Consider the following 13,982-nt stretch of genomic DNA (forward strand, 5'->3'; position numbering starts at 1 on the left):
CACTGAAGCTTTTTAAAGAATAAATAAGCATCGATACAACATGTTATTAAAGTTCGCCCAAATTCATATGAGCATTTCATCTGCGCATTATGGAACAACTTTTGTTTTGGCAAACGCTTCCAGGTCCTCTTTCTATAACGAACTATGTATATTGAGATTGGATGGTTTTTAAACTGAATACCTCCGCCAACGCCCAACAGTTCTTCTAATAAGCCATTTATCATGATTATTTAAATAACTAAAGAAAGACACCTTCAGAGATTGGAATTATTTGAAAAGGACTCGTCTTTTTTCTTTTGCTAGTAGTTAAAGTTACTGACATTGAAATGTGGTGTAGCTAGACCTAGTGATAGGCCAGCCTTGTTCAGAGAGATTTCAAATTCTCACTTCAGGATTCCTTATGGTGACAGAATTCAAATTCCATCGATGACCGTGATATTTGCATGACATGGACACTAATTTCACTATTTCGAAATTTAATTAATTCCTGACAATGTACACAATTTATCTTCGATAATGGCTTGATAATACTTTGATAATTCTCTACCCTGTCATATTTATAGTACATAAGTAACGTATACAAAAAAGAACCCTGTAGTACAGAGATTATTGTAAATTACAAATTAGTGTACAGGTTTGACATGGAATAGTTTGACAGTAGAATGTGCTTTGGGGTCAACAATAGGTTACAGACACCTCATGATGACAACAAACTCATGACTGGCATAAAAGAACGGGTACCGGAGAACAGTAAACCACTGTAAGTTAAATTGTTAGAACAGCAACATGCTGTTCTGTTTATTACTGTCGACCCTGTGGGAATGGCGAACACAATCAACGCAAGAATACAAGTGAATTGAAATGATGAATGCACCAGTTGACCTGTCAAGGCTCTACCTTGAAAGTTAAAAAGATATTTCAAAATACGGATTTTATAACGTCCTATGTGGAAAACCTAACATGTCAGCGAATTGACAAGTATGCAGAGAGAGGTATACCAACTTGACATTTTAGATCACCGTACGCGTACTACTGAATACCAGCGGTTGAGGGAACATCGATCAGTGAACACCTTGCTCAGTCAGTGTCGGGGGACGTGATTGATATTTTTTTTTAAAGTATGTAGGGAGACAGTACCATAGAAGGGGTTTTATTTTGAACTGGAACAACTTTGACAACAACGATGCCGCTTATTAACAGGTGTTGTTGCTGGGATGACCTGCGCAGTGGTGCTCAGGCAACGGCCATTTACAGTTTGGTACGTAACAAGCTTTGGTTCTTCTGCCATTTCTTCACTTAGTCTTTTTAACTTAAGATTTAAACTCTTGAGAAGTTATTTTTTAACGGCAATTGACGCAGCAAGCTTTGCATTGATTCTGCTACTATAGATGTACATACACCATATGTAAATCGCTTCTTTAAAGTACATTGTGACCTTTTTGCTTGATCTATGATAATCCTGGGAAATCACTGTTTTGTCTTGCGACATACCGAAATGTGTATACATAAAAAAGCACAAATGAAGTCAGAGATTGGACCTACTAAAACGCTAAACACCGGTGGATATTTCGATCCCTAGATACAATTAACGAGTGATATTTTATGACCCCGACCTAGTAGTGATAGACCGTATTGTTCAACAACACTGTCACCAGGTAATGCTGCATGTGTTCCACCGTATTTGTGTAAGCCAGCAGAACAGAAAGCGCCTTGTTTGTTCTCATTATTTGACAGGTGGTCAACATCTATGGTATGCTCAGCCTGTTTGCTTCTCGAAATAAAACGTCACACATAGATCAAGGCTATAGAATTACAGAATTGTAATGCATCCATTATCAATAGGACTTTAATACCATGAAGGTGACCTACGCATAACCAGTCTGTATAATTTCATACTAGTTTCCAGTGTTGCTATATTCCATATATAAAAATTTTACATTAATTTGGTCTCCATTCTGCACATATGTGTATGACTCTGGATGTATTAGTGAGACTCATCACTAATAATATATTTATATTGTCTGCGTACGGTCGCAGATTTTTTTATTATTTAAAAATATCTAAACTATAAAGTTTGCGATATTCTATTGTATGTATGTATGTATGTATGTATGTATGTATGTATGTATGTATGTATGTATGTATGTATGCATGCATGCATGCATGCATGCATGCATGCATGCATGTATGTATGTATGTATGTATGTATGTATGTATGTATGTATGTATCTCACCGATTTTTCCTTTGAAAAAAAATATTTATTCGAAACGTCGGATTTTACATCTATTTATACGGACTGATTTATAAGTTCCATATGTATGTATGTATGTATGTATGTATGTATGTATGTATGTATGTATGTATGTATGTATGTATGTATGTATGTATGTATGCATGCATACATGTATGTATGTTTATGTATGTTCATACACTATTTGTCAGTTTTTAAAAAGTATAATTACATTTTAAATTTCGTTTAATAATTTTGAAAAAAAGAAACCATGGTTACAGCAATTGCACGTCGAGTACAATGATATATTATAGAATGAAATTTATATAATTTCCATTGTTATATAATTTATATAATTTCCATTCTCAATTATGTTGATTAGGCCTATACCAGTCAAAGAAACCGATGTAGTCGATTTCATGGGCCCACAGCCAAATAATATAATGGAGCAGATGATAACAGTGAAATGTACACAGAACGTGAAACATACATCAATAAGAACATTATTTCCAAACCATTACAGCCAGAAATTAAAATGATGGATGTCAATTTCAGAAAACTAACAGTACCATATTACAATAACCTTGTTGAATCAATCAACATATTTCGTATTAATGACCTAAAATATGTTTATTTTATTCCAATTTCAGATATTTTCGCTGGTCAGCATAATGATTTTTATATATTACCTCAGTAACTATGGAACAATAATGGATGCAGGTGGTAAGTCTACGATGGTCATCAAAAATGCAATTTTTATCCATTTTGCCCCAACTCAGCCAACTGACAAGCTATTCACATGATTCATGTGTATGACAAGTTATGTGTATTTATATATCTCAATTAAATCTGTTACAAGTCTGACAGCGGTTTGTTGCCACACCCTGTCCGAATGCCGTGTTATTATTATATCGCCAAATATAGTCCAATTATTTGGTATGTTTTACATATCACGTCTGGTAACACCAGAATGACAATGAGGTGATCATCGACGAGAGGACATGATATGTTCGTATTAATCCGTACGTTAAATGTAGCAAGTCAGGTCACGTGAAATGAACACATATCATTCCCCTAAAAATATCCTAAAATAGTACAGTTTATTTTCTAACTAAGTGTGTGATCCCAATATAATGTCCTCGGAGTTTCTGCATTTTCAGATAACTATGTTGTATCATGTACAGCTACACAAACATCGCAATGATAACCCAAAATGGGTAATTTTGAAATTCGTTCTCACTAGAGTATGAAAACGATGTTGTAGGACTTTATTTAAAAGAAGTTGTTTGAACTTTACTGGTAACGACAAATACAGGAAACTCATAAAACGATAAAAAATCATGAATAAAATTCCATAAATAGTGTTTTTTTTTACTCGATGGCATCTTTTTGTCAGATGCAAGGTTTACAAACATTACACATTTTCATTACCATGCATGCCAAGGAAACCTTGACATACTACTAATATATTGAATCTTTTGATTATGCATTGTATGATACGAGGTACTGGGATCTACCCACTGTAACTGGAGTCCTGGACGATTAATTTTCACAACCTAATTAATATTCATAACCTAATGATATTCATAATATAATTAGTGTAATAATAGATAAAATCACTAAACGTACTTTCTCTTGTCGATCACTAAGCTTGTAAGGTTAAATTTGTCTTTAGATCTCACGTGACGCATCATGATGACTTTCCCGTAAACATCCGCGTTTGATTTACAGTTGTACAATTCTGCATCTAGTTCTCGTTGTCTAAGCCATGTCTAGGACTCAGTTATCTTGTGTTCCAGTGAACAACACAACATAAGTGTCTGCAACCTTGCATGGGAATCACAATGAAACTGTACTTCAACAATAAAACCACTTAAGACGTGCTGCCAAGTCTAACACTTTGCTTTTTAGTTGTGCACTCGTGTTCGTTCTTCAATTCACCAGTTGTGTATAGAAAAATAATCTAAACATGTACCCGGAGTGAGTCTCGAACGTAGCACCTTTCTATCATCAGACCAAAATCCTTACCAAAACGTTTTGTGGTCGCGAAACGCTAGGTCTCGACATTGATTAAGATAAGAACACGGTTGGTGTTGCGTAATAATATACTGCTCGACAATAAACGCCGTCCAAGAATAACAATTCAAAACCTCGTTTTAAAACTTCAAATTCTCGTTTTCAGAACTCCTCATTAACCGACCAATCAAGAAAATACTTAATGGATTAACAAACTCAAAAGTTTCTTGCCTGTTGTTTTGCCACCAATACAACTATACTGATGCATAAATTGGCAGAAGTAATGCAATCATCGGTACTTAGATAACATATTTAGATAAATCAATCTCGACGGAACATTAGAAAGTTGGACATCACCTAAGTATCGAGCAACGAATAAAGAGCTACAAACTATGGCTAAATAGTAACATTGGAAAATCAAAAAACAAATACATTGTAATCGTAGCTTTGGTAGCAATTGCAAATTGTGGCTAACAGCCGTAGGCGTTTAGGTTTATAATGACAAACCATTCATTGTAATATTGAGCAATTCAAAAATCGCTCAAGGCTCTAAACATTTATAAACACATTTCGTCGATTTTCAATTGGTGATATTTTATTCAGACTAGAGCGTTCTGATTATTGATTTCGAAGAAGGCATCCTGACGAACATCATGCTAGGAGACTGGTTTAGCACCAAAAAGTATTAAAATGGTGGTTTTTTTAATGTACTTTATGTGGTGACGATTAGCTGTTCCTCGACTACTTCATGGCCAGCTTCCTTACGTGATTATCAAAAGAGCCTATGGATAATACATTGTAACGTATACAGAACTCGAAGGAGATAGATATTTAAATGAAATCACGGTTGGACAATGCATACCTACACATGTAGTGTTCAAACTCTTGTTATTTGGACGGTAAGCTCACAAAGAATAAGACAAGCAACGAGGTAAATACAGCTAACAATATATAGCAAGGTAGTGGGTTACATAACTGCATTAAGTACTCACATTGAAGCAAGAAGGGGCAGCAAGTAATCAAAATGCCAGTGAAGGTAGTCTGTGTTGATTTAGTGTTAGTATTTTCAATTCAGTTCAGAGGAACTCCTTGTGGAATACCACCACTCAAAGATAGAGACCAAACTGTATCGGGCGTTCACCATGTGTCTGGTTTTTTTAATGACAAACAATTCATCACGTGCTTCTTTTATGTTGACAGTCAAACATGTCTGTTTTATGTATTCACTTTTCACCTTGTTTGTTAGCTACTTGATGACCATATTTGAACCAAGGTCACCACACTTTCCGTCGTACCTACAGTAATAAACTAAATATTTACCAAATTGAATAAATATGGTGCCTCTATTTTTAAACTGGTCACTGTGACACAACCCAGGCCTTTGATTTAATACACTATGTCGCGTATAAATATTTAGATATTTGAATTTTGACATGGCTTTCACACAATCAAATAAACCACAGGGTACTCGAGCTCTGTTAGTTTTATTTACGTAAACAAACAAACAAACAAACAAACAAACAGATAAATAAATAAATAAATAGATAAATACTGGGGAATTTGGAATTTGTGACTGTTTTGCATAGAGGAAAACATATACCAATTCTTGATACTGCGAAACATGCATTATTGTTGATACTGATCTGTGATTACTCTACTGTTGATGTTTGTCAGTATTTATTTATATTTTTATTTATTTATTTGTTTGTTTGTTTGTTTGTTTGTTTGTTTGTTTGTTTGTTTGTTTTAGTAAACAAAACTAACTGAGCCTGAGTTCCTTGCGAATAAACCAGTAAAAATACAAATGCAAACGGACATATCATTAGAATCACCCCTTCCATGCTCACACACAACCAAAAACATAAAATAGATAATCCCATTTCGTTCGACAAGATGAACACTTGTGAGATGTAAGACACCAAATATCGTATGATATAACGACAGTGTGCATCCAAACCTTTACAGGACTCTATCTTTGTTTTCTCATTAGCTAACTTTCCAATTTTCGACGTAAGGTAGTCGTAGACCTACACCAACTTAAGTTTTGTTTCTATTTGCAGAATTATTCGTCATCATTTATAAACTCTGGTTTTCCTTTGTATTTATATATGCATTGGTGTTCATTGTCTCTGTCATCCTATTGGTTGGTGTGCAAAATGTAAGTAAACGCCACAGTAATATTCCTTTCAGTCTCGACGCACCATTTTAACATTAATGTTATATTATATACCCAATATATGTATGATGGATGTGGTCTACAGCATGAATAATTTGCATAATTAATATTTCTAAATGCAATCGTTTTATCAGAATATCATCTTACTCGGTGAATATGATAATTATACAGGCGTCCTATAGATATGATGACTGTGACTTGCATAATTACTAACTAATTTGCATAATTAATGGTATTTATCAATTCAGTCATGCTTCGAATTTCATCAAATTTCGTAGAGTTACTGATACTGCAATTGGACTTGTATACTCTTTGGATATGATCGAGGTTTGAATAAGTTGATATTATTCCCCAATATTTTCGTTGTTCAGCCAAGGAAAATACGAGTGATCTAAGGAGTCCTGCAACTACGAGTCGCTAGACGAGTCCTAATAAACCCCTTATTAGATCATGGGTTTTGAACGAATAAACACATTGGAGATATGATTATACCTCCTCAAGCGTAATTTATGAAAAACCAGGGAATGTAATGGCGAGTTCGAACGTTTTAACTCCTATTTCGAGGTCCGCATAACTGGTGACTTAGAAGCGGGTTGTGGTGACGTACATCGACCAGGGTATATGATCCATATATCCTGGTCAAAGACAATAGCTTGGGATGTACATTGTATAGTTAATGATATTTACTCATTATCAGATGATATATCATCAGTAGTTAATCAGAATTTCCTGGAACACATGTATTAGGAGCGTGGCTCAAAATACAATTATTTACAATTTCTTTCTCAGATTATGACGTAACTTCAGGTTCTGTCATGGGATGGCGCTGCATACACTCATTCGTGCTTCAAATTGCCTTGCGATCGATGTCCCTCACAAGCAATGCGTCTTTTCACGTGAAGTTAGATATTTAAGTTAAATCAGCTGTGTAACAGCTGTACAATGATATTTTAAATCAATTTTGCAGGATCAAAAGGCCCTCCTGTTACCATACGTCGTCTACATGATTTTCTTCATGTTGGCAGACAGTGGAATTAGTATATACGTACTGATGCAGCTTGTAAGTATAGTGTGTTCATATTAGGCATTTGCATACATATACACATACACAGACACACAGACACACACACACACACACACAAATACATACATACATACATACATACATACATACATACATACATACATACATACATACATACATACATACATACGTACGTACGTACGTACGTACGTACGTACGTACATACATACATACACACACATACATACATACATACATACATACATACACACACAGATACATACATACATACATACATACATACATACATACATACATACATACGTACGTACTATACGTACGTACATACATACATACATACATACATACATACATACATACATACATACATACATACACAGACAGACAGATAGACAGACAGACAGACAGACAGACATATCAAGTTAAAACCTATCAAAGTTGATGCTATTAAAGCTATGCCATTACTGCTTTTATATTGCAGGGTTTAGGCGATATTAATACTTTTAACCTGATTTTATATATATACCGTATGGTCGTTACGGTAAGTAGGCACTCATAGTACTCTCTGTTTGGAATGGAGAAGCAGCAAGAATTTTATACATTCTTGACAATCAAAGCAATCATATAATTACAAAGGCTCGAATTGTCGCGAAGATGACCATTTAATATATGTTCTATCATGCGCAGTTCTGTAATTGTACGTCCATGGCCACTGTTTTCTTCTGAACCCTGTACATTACTATTTTTGTCAATGACCCTTGTATGCAAAATAGAGATCGAAAGTAGAATGTAACTGAATAGTACACTACTCCTAAAATGTAATCAGTGCTTTTTTTTCTTTTTCTGTACTCTTCCTGTATGGACTGCTTCTAAATTTGGAAACAGATATGCTGTGAGTTGTGTGTAATATCACAATACCAGTTGCTGGCATCTGGCAAAGGAATGAAAGCACAACCCAGGGTAAGTGATGTACATGCCCTTTTATAAGGGTAGTTATACTTATGCTGGTACCAGCTTATAAAGATCATCTTAATCTGAGTCATAAATATTTTCCGGTTATTTTATGGTCTTATGTTGCATTGTTATGTTAGAGTGTAATGTGACAGTGTTATGTTACAGTGGTGTATATTACAGTGGTAAATGATCTGATAGTGTCATGTTCCAGTGTTATGTTCCACACTGCCACATTTCAAGATATGCCCTCCCACAGGAGACACATGGCCATTGCTCACTACCAAGAAATACATGCGTTTGTTTCTCTTTACCCCCCCCCCCCCTCCCATATTGGAATTCTACACACTGTTGGTATGTTCCGAGAGGTAAGATGTCGAGTTAACCATGGTTTAGCTCTTAGCTTACTGTTTGGTTTCCCCACTTTTTCCACAAATAGGACCCTGCATCACCTGAGGAGGCATGTACGGTGTCAATGGAAGAACCTGAACAGACAGCACCAATACCAGATAGGACACGACTGACGAGGACAGCGCCCTCACACGTAAAAAGGGAGAAGGTGCGTGAACATTGTATGGTAAATCCACAATCCGTCCAATCAACACCGTCAGTTCTAAATAAACCTTTCGATGATTTATTCCGTTCTAGAACAGCGCCCTCACAACGTGACCTGCCAGAGGGAAACCCACAAAACGAGATTTTAGTTGATACAAAGTACAAGAATAAACCAAACACTTAAAACGCTTAAATCTAAAAAAAAGAAGAAAAAAAGCACTTATTTCACCTTGGAATTAATCCTTAAATGTGTTAAATCATGCCTGCGGCAACTGGTAAAAATCTTACCAGAAATTTCGATATGATCTGAAAATAATATAGTACCCAACCACAGTGACTATAGAGTTTAAAATTAGGCAACACAATATTTTTCTACGTCTCGCACAAAATTTTTTATTACAAATTCCACAAAACACAGAATGTGATACTTTTTATAGTCAAAATGTAACATTTGATGTGAGTGCGCGCTATCAGCGCTTCTATTTTTTTAGTAGTTCGATAGCACAAAATGTTGGATGTGTTGCAAAAAAACATCGTGCTGCCAAATTGAAACTCTATAGTCTTTCTAGTTTGGTAGTAATTGTTTGGTTACCAAAAAAACACGTCACAGTCTCGGTTACCAAGCCTCTGTGTGCAGAGTATATAATGTTGAATCAACATGAATTTTATAAGTTTTATTTACGTGTTTAATATAAGTGTGTTATGTACATTGATCAGTGAAAAATATGGATCTGACTACAGACTGTACCACACTATAATGCAACAATGATTTAATATTGTATTCAGATACACATATCAATCAAAATCATATTGAAATAGGACATGGTGTCAATCAAGGTCATGTATGTATTTTTAAAATAACTTAGACTATTTTAATCAATATCCTTTGACATTAGATATTAAATATGAACGATAATAATCCATCCGTACATTGCACATAAAAAAGCTATGCTAGTTTGGATACACTATAGTCATATCGAGTGCAGGTTAGGTTAGGTTAGGTTAGGTTAGCTTAGGTAAGGTTAGGTTAGCTTAGGTTAGGTTAGGTTAGGTTAGGGTAGGTCAGGTTAGCTTGGTTAGGTTAGGTTAGGTTTGCTAGGTTAGGTTATAATTAGGTTAGGTTAGGTTTGGTTAGGTTAGGTTAGGTCATGATGTTAGGTTAGGTTAGGTTAGGTTAGGTTAGGTTAGGTTAGGTTAGAACTGTAATATTAACACTACAAAATGCATTTAGTTTTTTTAAAAGAAAAACATCGGATAAATAGCAGGTGCGTGGAAAAGAAAACGACAGAATTCGACTTATATTTACTGCAACGATGTTAATATCACACATATCGGAGGAAAACTGCAAGACAGCGGTTTAAAAAATGACAAATCTGGTCAAACATTGGCGTATAAGTTTGAGGTGTCTATCTAAATCAAATTTTGAATTTCAAATTGTTTGCAAAGTGTAAATATTTTTATATTCTGTTAATCAATTACAATCTCTCTTTATTTAAAAAAAATGAAAAATGAAATTGAACGCTCGGGTCATTGACTGTCGCTCAACATCAATGTGTTGTGTTGAGATAAATATTTAATATTTCTTATTTGAAAACACATCTCTTTTACATAGATATCAGTTTTATCTCTCATAAGCAGGGGTAATGTAGTAGCTAGGCGTTTTGCGATTCTGTGTGTGTGCCCGTCCGTGTTTGTATACACACAAAAAAAACTGTGGTGATTTTGATGGTTTGGTACATAATTTTGACTCAATTATCATAAGAGCTGATTAGATTATGCGCCAGATCCATGCTCTAACTAGCTAAATTTAGCTACATTAATTTTCCAAAAACATATATACCAAGATGTGTTGAGTCATCATTTCTACATTCTTACGAGAGACATTTATTAGTTAGTATCTGGTATGAGTCATGTATCAAATTTACTTTTTAAATGTTTCATGTTATCACAGAAAAAATATTTTTAATCGGGCCTTTCTGTGTCAAAGAGACATATAGTTCATTTTTTTATGTCATCTAAGTTTAATGTGGATAGCTATTTGCGCTTGCGCTAGATCATCAATAGATCCTTTCAGACACTGTCTGAAATCATAAAACACAAAACGTAGTACGACTGACGTATCTGTTGACATTTAAAACACGTCATTGTATAATTTGCATAATTATTTGCATATTCTTTTCATTTGTAAATCCGTCCATACCATGCCGAATTAGCAAAGCACGTAGCTTCTATACGACGAGGATGACATGAATTAATACATATCATATTTACTTCGAATTCATAGTTTAAAAACTATATTTCATTAATGAATTGAAATACATGAACAATTTTGTAACTTTTGATACTTTTGCAAACTATTTTTCCAAATAATTCATTTGTTATGTATAGTCATATCTTTCCGTGCATTATGGGATATTAAAATACATGTATGGTTGCATCGTATGTTGGTGTTGGTCTTTGCCTTTGTTGATGTGCACTCGTTTGCCTATTCTTTCCTCCACGTGGTATGAGCGATAGTGCATGATATTGGCAAGTGTTCGTAGCATTCTTCGTCTTGTCGTTGCATGTTGGCTTCATCTATGAGTTCTTATGGTCACATGGTAGTTATCATTGACGTCAGAGGTCAAAGAGACATACATTGTACTTCTCTACTGAAATCACTCAATTGGGAAGTTTGGGTGCTTGTGGTGATTTTGGGTTGTTACGTTGCGATGTGGATTCTGTACTTCAAAACTTGGTGAGTTTAAGTTTGTCTATTCTTGTCATACTCTTGTCATATCTTTCCGAGTGAAAACATATCTTTTTTAAATTATGTATGTAAGAACAAACGACAATCAATTTTGACGGATAAAGTTTTTAAAGAAATGAAAAATTATGATGACAATAAATAAAAAAAGTTTAGTTTACATCTAATGCCGACCTGCCAAATAGGGTTGTCATTTCACCAGAACAGCAGATTTTATTACAGTGTGGTTAGTAGTTTAGAATACGTCTAAAATTTTTGTCGTTGTATTGTAAGCTTCAGTGTAACATTAACTGTTCTCAAAACAATGAGAACGTAGACGAAATAACTCATAGTTTCTTAATATCGATAAGGAGAAGTCACGTCCAAAAGTGCGATAAAGAAAATGGAAACAAGTTCAACTTTCTTTAATTGTTTAAATAACCGATATTTACATATTGATTTCAGTATTTGTATTTTTTTATTTCCAAGGAACTCGGAATTATTGTCGTGGACGAGGATCATCCATGCATTACAGTATCACATTATATTCATACGGGTACCGATACAGACGATTTGATACCAGTGAAGGAAGTGATGGCAGAATTGACGTATCTGGTCGAAGAAGTAAGACAAGGGGCTAACAGTGTTGTTAATACTATCGAATACGTGGCCGGCGAACAGCGGCATTTACGAGAGGAATTGATTGAAATGCATCGTCAGGGAGATAGCCGAGATGACATGTCGGAATATTTTGGACATTACAATCCGGTTTATTTTGGAACGTGATGAAGTCTTTCTCCGTCACAACAAAGGTACCACTGGTTCAAAGATTTTAAGTGTAGCGCCCTCTGTCGACGCTATGGTAAAGCTGGTTCACAGACGAACGCCGAAGTCTATCGGCGTGGAGGAAAGATCCGATGCAAATGATTGTGATGTGGGATCGATTGTTGCATAACAGACCTTGTCTGTGGTTGCGTGTAGTGACGAAATTTTAAAGTGACGGTGTACTTTAAATTTACCAGCAATGTGACCCATGATTTATAGTTTTATAAGCCCAACGAGCGTAGAAAGTGCCCACGGTAGATGACCGGCCCGGCTCTGGATCTGCATCTGGAAAAATAATTGGCATCGCCTAAAAGTATCACGCCAATCAGGGGTCAAGGGTTACGATACGAATACTACTAATCTCGAGCTAAGTCTTGTCTTGTCTTGAATGAATATGTGGAAGGCGATTCGATGACATGTAGTCATTCCAGTCAACTCGTACGATTGTTCTGGTAAAAAATGAGTTCTAATATCATTGAACACTATCGATACTAGAAAAAAATATTCCATTTACATCATCTGTTTGTACAATGTTATGATCAGTGTAAATTCTAGTAACTAGACGATAAGTTGAATTATGCCCTCAACGGGTTAAATTGCCAAAACCAGGTGAAAATCACATTTGACTTAATTTCAGGAACGGCGTACGAACATTTTGGTTATTTTCATTCCATGCATGATCCTTTTAATTTGGTACATTTAGTTTTGTCCATTTTTTTACGATTGGGCTGTTTTGTACTAACGAGTGGAACAAAGATTGGATTTGAAATAAAAGTATTGTGTTTGATAAATAAAACGATGTGAATACATGCATGAATAATAATAATACACACATAATGATGATGATGATGATAACATGTGTCGGTACGTGTATGAACAGAAGAATGACCTCCAACATGAATGGACTATATAATTAATATAATAGACCGGTGTTAATAGTTGTTGATACTTATGAATAAATTAAATTTAGCACTCTTTATGATGACATAATAAGAGCAACGAATTAAACAAACTGCAACAGAGCTTACGATATCTCTCAATCTGATGTAGGAATATGCCATTAGATTTCCTTAACTCAACTTTATTTCCATCGCTTATCTTTATTGTAGTTTGATTTTAAATTTGTAGGTCTAGAATTGAGGGGCGATCACTCTCAGAACTACAAAATATAAAAGCGATAATAAACGAAGGAAATAAAGGTAAATACAATATATTCCTGAAATCAGATTTGTAACCAAAGTGCAACTTTTTTCCACGTACATGTTTATAGTGAATAATATATTCACAATTCTAAACCGCATTGGGAAAGCAGTGAGTCGTACTATTCGAATAATTCTCAAGGACCACAAACGTGACATTACAACGGAACCAGCAACAATGCACCTAGCAAGAGGAATTCTTTTGCTGCTTAGGGTTATGTCATACATATACCCTGCATGCCCCAAACTTTGCGGTAGC

At 35.0% G+C, this 13,982-nt stretch overlaps 1 protein-coding gene across 1 annotated transcript; it reads left to right on the top strand.

Moving 5' to 3' along the window:
• Positions 1-2,941: 2,941 nt before the first annotated feature.
• On the top strand, positions 2,942-12,485 carry LOC144447173 (uncharacterized). Its single transcript, XM_078137077.1, has 7 exons — positions 2,942-2,954; positions 6,308-6,405; positions 7,391-7,483; positions 7,950-8,009; positions 8,354-8,428; positions 8,859-8,978; positions 12,189-12,485. The coding sequence occupies exons 1-7, from the start codon at positions 2,942-2,944 to the stop codon at positions 12,483-12,485; spliced, it is 756 nt and encodes a 251-aa protein (XP_077993203.1).
• Positions 12,486-13,982: the final 1,497 nt, after the last annotated feature.

This window comes from Glandiceps talaboti, chromosome 16 (genome assembly GCF_964340395.1).
Source record: "Glandiceps talaboti chromosome 16, keGlaTala1.1, whole genome shotgun sequence".
Taxonomy (NCBI): Eukaryota; Metazoa; Hemichordata; class Enteropneusta; family Spengelidae; genus Glandiceps; species Glandiceps talaboti.

What these genes read in the sequence shown, in the direction of transcription:
- LOC144447173 (XM_078137077.1), top strand. An exon ending in TATACCGTATGGTCGTTACG is followed by an intron (nt 8,010 to 8,353) that starts GTAAGTAGGCAC and finishes ATTTGGAAACAG; the next exon opens with ATATGCTGTGAGTTGTGTGT. An exon ending in GAATGAAAGCACAACCCAGG is followed by an intron (nt 8,429 to 8,858) that starts GTAAGTGATGTA and finishes TTCCACAAATAG; the next exon opens with GACCCTGCATCACCTGAGGA.